The sequence below is a fragment of the Sceloporus undulatus genome, chromosome 2, assembly GCF_019175285.1.
Source record: "Sceloporus undulatus isolate JIND9_A2432 ecotype Alabama chromosome 2, SceUnd_v1.1, whole genome shotgun sequence".
Lineage (NCBI taxonomy): Eukaryota > Metazoa > Chordata > Lepidosauria > Squamata > Phrynosomatidae > Sceloporus > Sceloporus undulatus.
In genome coordinates, this window is record NC_056523.1 from 68,295,312 (window position 1) to 68,308,974 (window position 13,663).

The 13,663-nt window shown below is 37.4% G+C and overlaps 2 protein-coding genes across 2 annotated transcripts in view; one reads left to right on the forward strand and one right to left on the reverse strand.

The window, feature by feature from the left end:
• LOC121921492 (centromere protein P) overlaps positions 1-13,663 on the forward strand; it is a 207,328-nt gene that overhangs the window by 108,509 nt on the left and 85,156 nt on the right. The window lies entirely within an intron of this gene.
• Positions 12,815-13,663, reverse strand: part of ECM2 (extracellular matrix protein 2) — a 32,632-nt gene continuing 31,783 nt past the window's right edge. The window contains 1 exon segment of the mRNA XM_042449653.1: positions 12,815-13,493. Within this exon segment, the coding sequence (XP_042305587.1) occupies positions 13,283-13,493 (211 nt within the window). The 3' untranslated portion in view covers positions 12,815-13,282.

Sequence of the window (13,663 nt, forward strand, 5' to 3'; positions counted from 1 at the left end):
GTTGAACAGCTCTTACTGTCAAGAAGTTCCTCCTAATGTTGAGGTGGAATCTCTTTTCTTGGAGCTTGCATCTACTGTTCTGGGACCTGTTCTCTGGAGCAGCAGAAAACAAGCTTGCTCCATCCTCACTGTGACACCCCTTCAAATATTTAAACAGGGCTATCATATCAGCTCTTAACCATTTCTTTTCCAGGCTAAACATACCCAGCTCCCTAAGTCTTTCTTCATAAGGCATGGTTTTCAGGCCCTTCACCATTTAGGTTGTTCTCTTTTGGACACACTCCAATTTGTCAACATCCTTTTTGAATTGTTGTGCCCAGAACTGGACACAGTATTCCAGGTGAGGCCTGACCAAGGCAGAATAGAGTGGCACTATTACTTCACTTGATCTTGGCAATAAATTTTTCAGTTGACCAATAGCATAAGAATTTCATAGGTTTGAAAATGTGTCTTGTAAAACTAATAACTACTCATCCTTATGTATTTTACAACTTACTTCACAAATTAAACTGTGACAAAGAATTTTCCTTTTGTCTTGAGAATACATTTTTCATAAGGATTCTCCTTAAGATGTTATGTTTAAATGTAACATATATAAAATATTTAACTTTTTTAAAAAATCCTCTGTTACTTTGAAAAAAATGAAGTGTACAGTGCAAGCACATTAAAAAGTGACAGGTAAAAGAAAACAAATTAGATAACCAACATCCTATTCAAAATTTGACTAATTTTAAAGACTTTAAAACATCAGGGACTGCTTGAGGAAGAGGCCCCTCCCTCCTTAACTGTCATCTTGGCCTCAGAGGGAGCGATCAGGCAGATCCAGCAACATCAGGGACTGCCTGAAGGACGAGACTTCTCTCTCCTTTAACTGTCACCTTGTATTTTGTATTGTATTGCAATTTTTTACTGTACACCGCTATGATCATTGTGGAATAGCGGTCTATAAATAAAATTTATTATTATTATTATTATTATTATTATTATTATTAATTTTCATGGGAAAAGCAAAGAGGAAAAACACAGTCCTTGTCAAGCAATAACTGTACTAATGGGCAGATTTCCTTGTGCATGGCAATCCTATACTATTAACATCTGCTTACAGACTTGATTCAGAGGAATCAATATAAAATTGTGACTCAGTATAAAATCCATAGTAAATATAACTGATGTTAATAGATTCAGATGATACAGCATTAAAAATATTTGACACTAAGGCCCAGTTAGTAATATTGTCAGCTACACAAATTATGGTTTATGGAACTAAGAGTTCTGGGCCAATGTGCCCTCATTTAATATCATGAGTGGTAGAATTCAAAGGTATAGCCGTGGTACTCTGTAGAATCAGTACAAAGAGAGGCCTTGTAGCACCTTTGAAACTCACTGAAAGAAGTTGGTGGCATGAGCTTTCGCAGACTTCAATTTCTTTCTTTCATTTAGTCTCAAAGGTGCTGCAAGATCTCTCTATGTATTATCATTAGATGAGTTTCCTTGTTTTGTATGGAATAAGGAACCCTAGTTTGATAGATAAGTGTAAGTATGTATTACTTTTATAGTTTACTGTTTGAGTTATTTAATGATGCTGTTATTTTATAATCTTTGCTGCTTTTGATTATAGATTGTATGCTGCAGGCATATTATAACCGTATTCTTGTTTTACGTATTATTTATTTATTTTTATGATTATGTAAAGCGCCGTGCAAAACGTACAGTGTTATGTAAATAAACTTTAATAACAATCATAATAATAATAAGCTAAGATTTCTGTGCCAGTAAAATTAGTTGTACTGCTCACCTTTAAATCTGTTGAATACAGTCGGCCATCCCTATCCATACATCCAGGGATTCAACCATACATGACTTGAAAATGTTTTGTAAAAAATCCAAAAAGCAAACCTTGATTTTGCCATTTTACAACCACCCCTCCGTTTCTGTGGATCCCCTGCAAAAATGGAGGGGCAACTGTATATAAAGAACACCATTTTACTACCCTGTTGTATATAATGGGATTTGAGCATTTACAGATTTAGGTATCCAGAGGGGATCCTCGTACCAAACCCAGTGGATACCAAGGGCCGACTGTATATTTTCATTCCATTTCTTTAAATACTCCAGTGTTTTTCAATTCATGTCTATAAGAATACTTCTGTATGAACATGAAAACATTTTTCACTGACTTCTGTAGTGGTGAGGTTTCTCAATGTACTACGACTTGAAAGTATAAATTCTCTGTTTTTGGAAGCAGGCCATGATGTTTTAATGTGTGACATAGTCTTCTAGTAGTTTATTTTGGTTTTAATCCAGTCACGTTTCTTTCAAATAACTACATTGTTTGTCTTGTTTGGTTATGGAAAATTCACTGTTTCACTTCTGTGGTTATTTTTGATCTTGAACCATTTTTTGACAGAGAAAACTAAATTTTATTTATATAAATACATAACCACAAATGCTGACTAGAAACTTTAATGGGTTTTGTTCCTAAAGATATTCAGATACATTAGATAATCTTTTTCAGAAGATTTGGCTCATACATTATTACTCTTTAATCTCTGTTTGTTGTTGTTGTTAACTGCCTTCAAGTCACTCTCAACCTGTGGTGACCCTGTGGATGAGACATCTCCAAGACCCCCTGTCCTCCACTACTCTGCTTAGTCCCTATACACACTTATTCGTGACCTCCTTAATAGAGTCCATCCATTTAGCATGCAGCCTTCTTCTCTTTCTACTTCCCTCCACCTTTCCTATCATTATTGTTTTTTCCAGTGACTCGTGCCTTCTCATGATGTGTCCAAAGAACGACAGCCTAAGTTTTTTCATCCTGGCTTCCAGGGACGTTTCTGGTGTGATCTGCTCTAAGACCCATTTATTTGTCCTTTTGGTTGTCCATAGGATCCTCAGCACTCTTCTCCACCACCACCTCAGATGAATTGATTTTCTTCCTATCTTGTTTCATAACTGTCCAGCTCTCACATCCATACATGGTAAAAATAAAATAAAAGCTTTATTTTTACTCTGCCTCTCTGTCGGAGACAATCAAGGCAGCTTACAGTTAAAACAAGAACATACAGTACATGCAGATGACACCAAATTAGGAAGAATAGCTAATTCTCCAGAGGACAGGATCAAAATTCAAAATGACCTGAATAGACTAGAAAGCTGGGCCAAAGCTAACAAAATTAAATTCCAGAATCCCATAGCATTGAGCCATGGTAGTTAAAGCAGTGTCAGCCTGGATTATTTCTGCAGTGTGGATGGAGACTCAGATATGTTTTGCAATGCATTATGATTGGCTGTTACATAAATGTGGTTCTATCCAACAGGATTTGGATTGTGCAGGATTGGATTTTGGGTAATAGCCTTGTTTTGAAGAGGAACTTTTTGCCATAATAAGGAAAATTTATCTTGTGAGAAGACAGCTAGGCTGTCCCCTTTCTCTTTACAGCACCTTGGATTGTGCAGCCCCAATTACCATTGTTACTGCATCACTACTGCCTTGCTGAATGAGATAAAGTGCCCAGGATTCTAGCACATCGATAGCTGTCTACATACTTCTGGCATGCTCACAATGGTTAAAACTACATATCCCAGTGGTTTGCACTCAGCATCAGAGATGTACGTTATCTGGGTGGAGGTTTAGTTTGCTGTTATAACTGAGCAACATTGTCTCCTCATGTTTTAAGCACATGAAAAATATGGGAAGTGTTATAAAAGCAAACCTCTCATCTCATGCAGCATCTAACTTCACGGTGAACAGCCTGGCACTTCTAGGAAGTCTGGGTTCCTTCCTAGGAGAAAGGTGGGATAGAAATAAAAAACAAAAAATAAATTAAAATAAACCTTGGTTTAAAGAGCCATGTAACCAGTGGTTACCACTGAATTTTATAATAAAACGTGTGGCCCATACAAACAGACAACATTGGTCTACCCAGATCCTGACTACATATCGTTGGCATGTGTGCTCATGGGCAAAATTATGTCAATTTTATAGCCTCTTGCCCTGAGGCTATAAATTCTTAGTTTTGTGAGAAATGTTTTAATAGGGAAAATGTGATGTAATTCCAAGTGTTATTCAGATACACAGGGGGAAGTAATATCACTTAAGAAAGGAATGCTCTGACACTTACAATACCATTTAATCATCTTATGATGGAATGTGGTTTCAAATAAGTAATATATTGTTAGTGTCTTTTGGGAAAGTTTCTGTTTGTTGATTTTAGCATGGGCATGGCTGTTTTAGAATGTCAAGCTAAAAGTGAATAGTCTGACTTGTTCAGGGTCCCTGTGTAGTCTTTGTGTATGAGGACAGGTAGTTAACACACTTACCAAGTTCTCTCATGAAATTTTGTACAGGTTAGTCATTTGCGTATAAAAATTGTTCCAAGTGAGCCCCTGAGTAGTAGTAGATCCTGACCAGTTGTAGATTCCCCATGTGGAAGCAGTTCCATTCTGAACCCAGTAAACCTAACAAAGCCCCCAATCCATGAAAATTATGGGTAGAAAAAGGCCTATCATTGTTGCTGACAGTCCTCTCCTAATTTCTCCACTCTTCCTCTGGAATCCTAAGGGAGCATCTCTATCAGGACATCCCAGATAGTGTGGTGGGAATTCAAAAAGTAGTGGTCATTAGCTCTGCTTCTTTTAACAACCTGAGCTGGTGGCCACCTGCCTCATCATAAAAGCAACAGGGAATCCTCTGGATAGCTGAGACCATTAGCATGTGCCCAATGGACACATGCTAGAACTACACAGAACTGATGCTAGGACTGCACTGAAATCTGAATAGCAAACCATTATGTGCAACCATTAGAGAATCAGTGGATTCAAAAGATAAAAGAGATTGCCACTAAACTTTAGCAAGAACCTTCTCATGGTAAGAGCTCCCTTGCAGTGGAATGAAGTACCTTAGAAAGTGATGGACTCTGCTTCATTGGATGTTTTCAAACAGAGATGACCAGCTCCTAGGGTGCTTTAGCAATGGATTTATGTACTGTATTGGACCAATTGTCCTTGGGTGCCCTTTTCAAATCTGTCATTCCATGATGAAGTAAATAATGTGTTGCACTAGGGCCAAAGCAGTCTAGATTCTTTTGAAGCTCACATGGTAGATTTGGAAGCAACATTTTTATATAACTTTGCAATATTTTCACAAAAATAAAGTTGATTGAAGATAGAACCCCATTGGTGAGATGATCAACAAAGGCAGAGATGTTCCCTGTTTCAGTGACACAGAAAGTATGGGTTGAGTATATGATGAAAGCAGAAGGGCAGAATATGAGCAGAGATTCATAATTTGAAAATCAGGCCTATAAAGATGTTCAGGAAGGCCAGGTCCATGTGTTTGGTCCATGTGGCAGCATCTAGTATCAGTAGACACTTTTTATAAATGGGTAAATGTACATTAATTTTTTATTTGAGGGTCACTAAAAAATTTCACTACCTACACGTGGTTTATACCATGCCTTCTTTGCCATATTCATACTAGATTTCATCATGCCCTATCCCATTCCTTTCTCAGAAGCCTCAAATAGTGTGGGTATTTAAAAATATTTTGGGACAGCATTCTTGTAATTTAAAAGAGGTTGCTTGTTTATATTTTATACTTGTGTAGCTTGGAAAATAAAACCTCTGTTGCTTTACAAAAACTCAAATGGAAAGGCTAACAATTATATGGCGCTTGAAATCAAGGTTATGTTACTTCCATTATAGTTTCCTTTTTGTTGGCCAGCATAAAGGCTAAACCACTGGGAATATTGGTCACTAACCATACATATTTCGTACATGAGCTAAGTAAATAATACTATTTTTGGATTTCAGTATCTTGCCAAAATTATGCATTTAATTGTAACAGACATTTATTTAGGATATAGCATAATGATGCTTACGGTATATTATAGACCATCTAATCAGCTGCTATGAAATGAAAATCTAAAATATAATTTGGTTAGGAGATATGTAATTTACATATTGTACTTTTCTGAAAATACAGTGTTCTGAATTTGTTCCCTCACCAGATTTGCAAATATTTATGCTTATGTGGGAGATTTACCCAATATAATTGTAAGTGGAGTCAATTCCATGCAGAATACAGTATGCATAAAGGAAGGAAGCAAAAAAATGTAAAGTAGTTTCTAGGCTTTATATGTATTCTCATTCTAGTAATTCACTGATTCTGATTTTCAGTTAAAACTAGAGCAAGCTTGGGGAAAACATTTATTTTTTTTAAAAAATGGCAATGGAACACTATCAAAGGAAGAAAGAAACAGGGGATTCTGCATATTGGGTCCAAAACACACTGCAGAAATAATGGTGTTTGAGTCTTGAAATGTAGGAGTGGTCAAAATTTTAGCAGCAGCATTCTAAATTAACCAATACATCATAGCAGTTTGCAATGGCAGTTCCATACAAAATGAATTAACAGAAGTCCAGCCTAAAAGTATCAAGTGCATATGAGATTTTAGTCAGGTCTAACTCCTCTGAGAGTTGGCAGACCAACAGAAGCTGAACAAACTGACAAGCAGTACCTCTATTTTATTTAGATTATGTTTCATTTGTTTCACCTACGTTTAGCCTATCACATTCTGGACCCCCCTGCTTAAGGGAAATTCCATGTATGCTGGAGCCCCATTAAAAATAATGGGGATCATGCCTGTGGTGTGGTGCAGCACATATGCCATGGGCGTGCGCTCCATTACTTCTTCCAGGGTGCGGCATGGCTTTTTCCGGTGTGTCTTTCAGCGTATGCTGAAAGCCACGTATATCGCGCCCGCATATGATGCTGGCACACTGTAGTCTGATTCCATATCTTTTCATATATTTCCCTGATTAGTCATAACTAGTTTAAACTTTCTTTCTGTACACATGAAAATAGAGTTGCAACTCCTGTTACTGCTGCTGCTTCAGACACAATGTTATCACATTAATGTTTATATAAATCAGTATTTCTCATGTTGTTTCTAATGGTTAGAAACATTCTGTAGCAGCTCTTCATAATCCAATTTGGATTTCATTGTCCAGAATAATTTGATGTCTTCTGTAGTCTTAGCTGACTTGTTCCTCACTCATTATTTCAGAGCATTTATTTAAAAGTTATAAAGTGTAAGTCCCAAAATAAATCACTGGGAGAACCCTCTTCTTTCATCCTTTCATTGTAAGAACTGTCTGTTTATTCCTAGTTCCAATTTCCTGTTTTTAAACCATTCACAGCTGAATCTCAAGAACATGGTTAGGCATAATCACATGGCTGGTTATCACTTTCTGCTACCTCTAGCCCTGGAGATCCTGCCTTTACCAGGAGAGCTCTCTTGTGGGCCTTCACTCTTCTCCCAGGCAAATCTTCACACTTCTCATCTACCCTGCTCACCCTGTAAAACATTGGCAGCTGCTGAAGAAGACAGCTTCCTAAGTCATCCTCATCCCCTTCTCCTCTGGTAAAATGCTGTTTAAAACACACACAACTGCTATTGCTTCCAAGGAATAAGAAGCTTGTTGCCTCTAATTCTGAGAGTGTTCAGAGCCAGGCCAAGATATCCCATTAAGAAGAGCTTCCAGATGGCAAAAGTTGTTTTATAATGGAATATATATTAATTCATAAGGTTGATAACTCTCCTTTGTTGGAGATTTTTAAACAGAGGTTGGTTGGCCACTTGTCAGAAATGTTTTAACTGTGGGTTTTGTGCATGGGCTGATGTTTGGATCAGATGACCCTTGGGGTCCCTTCTCATCATTAATCTAAAATAAGATTAATTAACAATTGAAACATCTAGTCAACTCTTTTTTACTTTCACCAAGCCAGAGGCTGGTATAGTTTTTGTTTTAGGTAGAAAAAAGCTGAAATTACAGAAGAGTCATGTTTTATTACTCACAAGCTACCCAGCTGTTTCAGGAGATCTGCATGGGATTTGAAGGAACAAAATCTAAGGTCACATACCCCCCTTTAAAAAAAAAGAATTGCTTGTTCAGATAAGAATAGTTTTCATTTCCATTATTGTGCATTGTAATCAGCACTACCGTGCTGTGTGTTTGAATTTATTTAGTTTCAGGATGCTGTAAGCAAACCATACCATACATATATGGTCCACCAAATGGTGAAAGAGACATGGCTCTCTAAAGGTATGGTTGAATGAATTGGAGAAATGCATGGATCCTGTGGAATTTTTTCAGAACTTCTGGTTTGGGCAGAATTGAATTCTTTATTTGCAAATGTTGAATGTGTGTGTGTTTGTGAAAAGTCTACAGTTGACCTCATAAACGTTAGCTTTTTTCTGTGATCTTTTTCTTGTTTGCTGTATTACAGGAGTTTAATACATAGTTCTCTCCTTTCACCTATTTAACATTTTCCTTTTGGTGTGAAACATAAAGAATCACATTGGTCTACCAGTTATCTCTTATTATTTAACAGAGGAGCACTGTCAATGTTTGTGTGCTCATTTTCTATCTGCAGATGCACATCAATACTGGTATTTGGAATGGGTTTGTGAAGTACAGAGATTTTTTAAAAACCCTTTTATGTCCTTGAATGGAGTCTGAAAATAGTTTGCAGTCAGAAACTATAAAAGGTTAAACAAACCCTCAGAAACTTCAGAGGGTAATATTTCTTAATGCCTATCTAGTTGATGCAAGTCTGATTTATAGTTGCATTTCCATTTCTACCCATCCCCCATTATCTGGTTGCATATATACATGCTATAGATACATATTCCCTAACAGTTCCTCAATACTTCCAATTTTAGTAGTGCATACTTTAGGCTCTAGACTAGGGAGTAGTTATTGTGGCTCACAGGTTGCATATGGTCCTTGAATCCCACTTTTGTGAACCAACTACCACACCATTTTTGGCAATTCTGGGATAATTTTCCATCTGAAAAACACCCAAAAGGCACCAAAACATAATGCAGATGCAATGGTTTGCTTCCCTGCCACAATTCCCAACATCTTCCTTCCATCAAAATTGGTGAGCAGAAATGATTTGTGATAACCTCTGGTGCTTTGCAATGCATTGATCCAGGGGAGGGATGGTATGGGGAAATAATCTCCATCCCTATGTATAGATGCTTCCCCACCCATAGTATAGATGCTTCGTATTTTATAGAATTATAGAGCTGGAAAAGTTTCTAGGGGTCATTTGGGTTTCTTTCAACTACACTAATATAGCACTATGATTCCACTTTAACTATGAAATCCTGAGTTTTGGAGTTTATGAAGAGAAGTTTAGAATTCTCTGTCAGAGATAACTAGTACCTCACAAAAGAAGTAAACCTCAGGATTTCAGAGGATGCAACCATGGCAGCTAAAGTGGTATCATAGTGCTATATCAGTGTAAGTTGAAAGGGCTCCTAGTCCAGTATGTCTAATGCCATGCAAACCTACTTTAAAAAGTCCAATGAAGTAGAGTCCATCATGTTCAGAGGTAGGTTATTTCTCCCTATGTTTAGTCAGGATCTCCCAGATCTTATAAACTGAACCTACTGCTCCTGCCTTGTAGGACTAAACAAACAGAAAACAAACTCAAAGTAACAACTCTTCAGATCCTTGAAGATAGCTGTTGTATGGCCTTTCAGGTTTCTCCTCTTTGTTCCTGCTCAGTGTAATTCCTTTGCCTGATTTTTGGCAACCCTTCCTTTGGCACCCCTTCAGCCATTCATTTCAGGAAAGGCTTTTGGGCGATGGGGGGGGGGGCTCATATTTAGCACACCATGGTCCACCAGTGCTTTTCTTGATCCAAGCCACTATTTGATGGTTTCTGCAGACTTGGCCAACATTCTGCTCAGTCCTGCCTTCAGATAATTTAAGAAAAGGCTACAAAATGCATGTTCCAGTATAGAATCTTGGGAGACCCCACTTTTTTCATCCCTCCATTGTAAGAATTGTCCGTTCCCCCTCCCTCCTGGTTCTGGTTCTTTAAATAGTTACTAAGCAATATAGTATTAAAATTCAGTGTTGTGGAATGATGAAAGCGCTGCTCTGTTCTGCTTTACTACTTAGGCCTTTTACCAAATGTACAACTCAAACTTAACTTGAGTGTATATGAAGACGACACACACATTTATAAGGATGTATATGGCATCCTCCAGGGATGCAAGGTGGCTACACTCCCAATCCAGTAGCTGATACATATGTGCCATTATATAATATTTGAAGCATCCTTTCTCTGTAGCTCATTTTACCAAGGTGTGATCCAACTACTGGTAGTCATAAAAGAAAAATGCAAAAGATAATAGATTCAATTAAAAATTGATAATCTTAAAAACATGAACCTTTGTAAAATGATCCTACATACATAGCAATGCATTTTTCATTTTTCTTTACATCCTGTTGTCAAATTCATGTCTTTTATAGTTTTCTTATTATGTTTAGCACAAGTCATCTAGTGTTTAAGTTAATGAGACAAATGTGATAATCATCCAAGAATTTCTCAAGGAAATTACATATTGACAAATTGTGAGTCACAATTATGGGCCTTCTGACGCATCCTTACATATCATTACACCCATCTGGCTACGTTTTGTGCTTGCAGATCTCGACATTCTAAATTATTATCTTGATACATGAAGCAGCAGCAGGATAAAAGTCTAGTTTGATATGGTCTTTAAAATAAAATATAATGGGCATACTGATTTTTTCAACATACCCATTGGCTAAATGATGTATTCTATGTTCTCCTTATTGGCTACCAAAATAACATGAATATTTTGCAGAACTTGTAGTTTATCTTCTGTTGGTCTCTGACTATGTTCCAGGACATCAGTGATTAGTGGAGACCTCACTCCTAAGTAATTTGGCAACTAAATGATTTTCCTTAAGAGATGTCACATACACTGAGTCTCACAGCTTGCTAAGCCTCTGCCTCCCTTTATATATTACCATTTTTTCTGGGGCTTGGAAGTGTCTTTCCATGCTCAAGTGAATTCTTCCCTTATTACACTGCTATATAATTTCAAGCTGACTAGTTTTAAGGGAAAGTGTCCTGTGCCCAGAAATCTTGTAAGTGTAACTTGACAGTTGTAAGAGGGCAGTCTGCCGGTGCCCTGGTTTGCTCCATGAGGAAGCCGCAGTGGACAAACTGAGCGGCTTCCTTGAGGAGCAAAAAGAACCTGCAAAAAGCTGTGCCATAATGACGCCGCAGTGTGCCAATGGCACACTCGTGATGTCATTATGACACCGCGACATGCGGATGCTAGGCGTCCGCCGCATCAAAATGGCGGCACCCATCTCTTCAAGGTGCCACCATTTTGTCGTATGGAAGACATGCTAGGGTTGCGGGGCGTCTGTAAGAGACACCCCGAGGCAACCCTAGCATGTCATCAAGTCATGCCACGAGGCCCACCTGTACCGGGCCAGAATTAACAGAATTGAGAGAAAGAAAGTCCATAAGTTTTAGACCCAAATATTTCTTTCATAATCTTCAATACAATATTTTAATATTTTCTCAGTGTAATAAGTTAGCAATACACTTAAAAACTGCTTTCATCATATATTTAACTAGTACTACCTCAGGCTTTTGCAGTGCTTAACTATCAAAATATGTGATAGTTGTTATAAACCAGATACTACACGTAAGCACAGCATGTGTGGAAAAGAGGGCACAAACTCTATTGCATTCTGAACTAAGTGTTAGTGTGTGCCATTGTTTCCTCTTTTGTAAATTGCCCCATTGCTGAAGTGAGCAAATTCTTGGGTTCATGGCCAGTTGCTGTGTTTTAGATGGCAATGCTATGTTTTAGATGTTTGTTTTTAGCAAAAGGTCAGGTACCATAGAGCCTGGCACATTATTCCAGCTGCATAATGGGCCAAACAGACAAGGAGAATGTCATTTGGTGATGCTTAAATCAAAATTCCTGGCCATTTAATTTCCCTCAGCTTCTGATAGTTCTTTGAACACTGAGGCCATATACAGTTCTTCAGAGGACTCTGGAGCCATTTGAAGCTTCTCTTCAGTCACAACAAGGCTCATGAAAATGGAACGGACATATTTTGGGGGAAATGATGTCCATCAAAATCTTTTTAGAACATGCACCTATGATGATTTCTACAGCAGCTTCCGCAGTTGGAACTAGAGTGTTTACACAGGAACAACTGTGTCATCCTATGGCTGCTTTCCGTAGTCTCAAGAATCTGGAATGTGGATTACTGGAAAAAGCCATCCTGTTACTACATCAGAGTAACGCAATTCATTCTTCTCATCATCTGAGTTAGAAGATGGATTTTCTGATTCAGCTTGTTTTCACTGAACATGCTTTAAATTGCTACAGAAAACATCAGTATCATCGTCTATTTATTTATTTCCACCCTTCCCTTCAGAACTAGTAGTCAAGGTGGCTTTAAAAAGTTAAAACTGATATAATGAAAACACAGATAGGCTAAAACATACAAAATGTTCTTATTTGAATATAGTTAAATTGTCTGTAAAATTTAAAACAATCTAAAATATATCCATTAAAAGCCAAAAAATAAAAGCCATATTATAAATAAAGCTTTTTCTTTCTAAATACTGTAGTTTTCAAAGGTTATTGAAATAAAAAAAAAGTCTTCACTTGCCGAGAGAAGGGCAGCAATGATGAAACTGTCTAGATTCCTTAGGGAGGGAGTTTCATAATATTAGAGCAATCACACTCTCCTGTGTTCCCACCAGATGTGCCCATGAGAGTTGTGGGACCAGAGAAAAGATTTCCCCAAAGATCTCAAAGCTCATGTGGAAGAACAGCTTCAAACAGCCTAGACCTAAGCCATATAGGGCTTTATAGGTCACAACCAGAGAACCATGGCCTCCCTGTAACTAGCCTCAATCAGTCATTTGGTTCAGGACAGCTCACATTTCTGATAACTTTTCAAAAGTTGTGTTATGAAAACCAACATTATAGTAATCCAGATGAGATGTAACCAGCATTATATGTTACCATGGCTAAATCAGGCATCTCCAGGCCCCAGCACAGCTGCTGGACTAGTGCTGATCAAATCAAGTCTTCAAGGTTTATCAGAACTCCAATAAAATCCAATTTTATTGTGCTTCCTTATAACATAGGCATTTAAATAAACATTTGTGTATGTAGTTTATCTTACTTGAAATGAGAAATAGGCTTTTACTCTTATATTTCTGGAAATGAACAGTTATTTTCCTGAAAGGATTCCTACACTTATAGCTCACCCTTCATTAACAATAAATAATATTGAGCAATAATAGTGCTCTGGCACCTTTTATATGTTATTAGGTTTTACTCATTGATGAGGAGCATATATAAGTGTTTTATATGCATGTAAAAAAGTTTTGTGATAGAAAACAGCTCATTTATTTGATCTTCTGAGGTTTCAGAACCACACTAGAGTATGATCTGACACATGAAAAAGCATATGGAGAAAGGTTTCTTGTATTGATATAATTGTATTCAAGATGAAGATGTTCCAGTTGTGAATCTTCATAATCATCATCCTCGTCACTATCATCTTCTTCTTCCTCATTATCCCTTCTAATTCTACAGATACGCTCTGGAGGGACCGCTCTGTAAAAATAAATTAGGACATAGTAAAACATATATAGAAAGTACAGAAAAGCAATCAAAATATATGTATTTTAAATCAGGAATGCGTGACAGACTGACTACAGGCTTGTAGGATGATTTTTCTCTCCACCATATTTCAGGCTACACCAGTTCGATTCAATTACAAAATA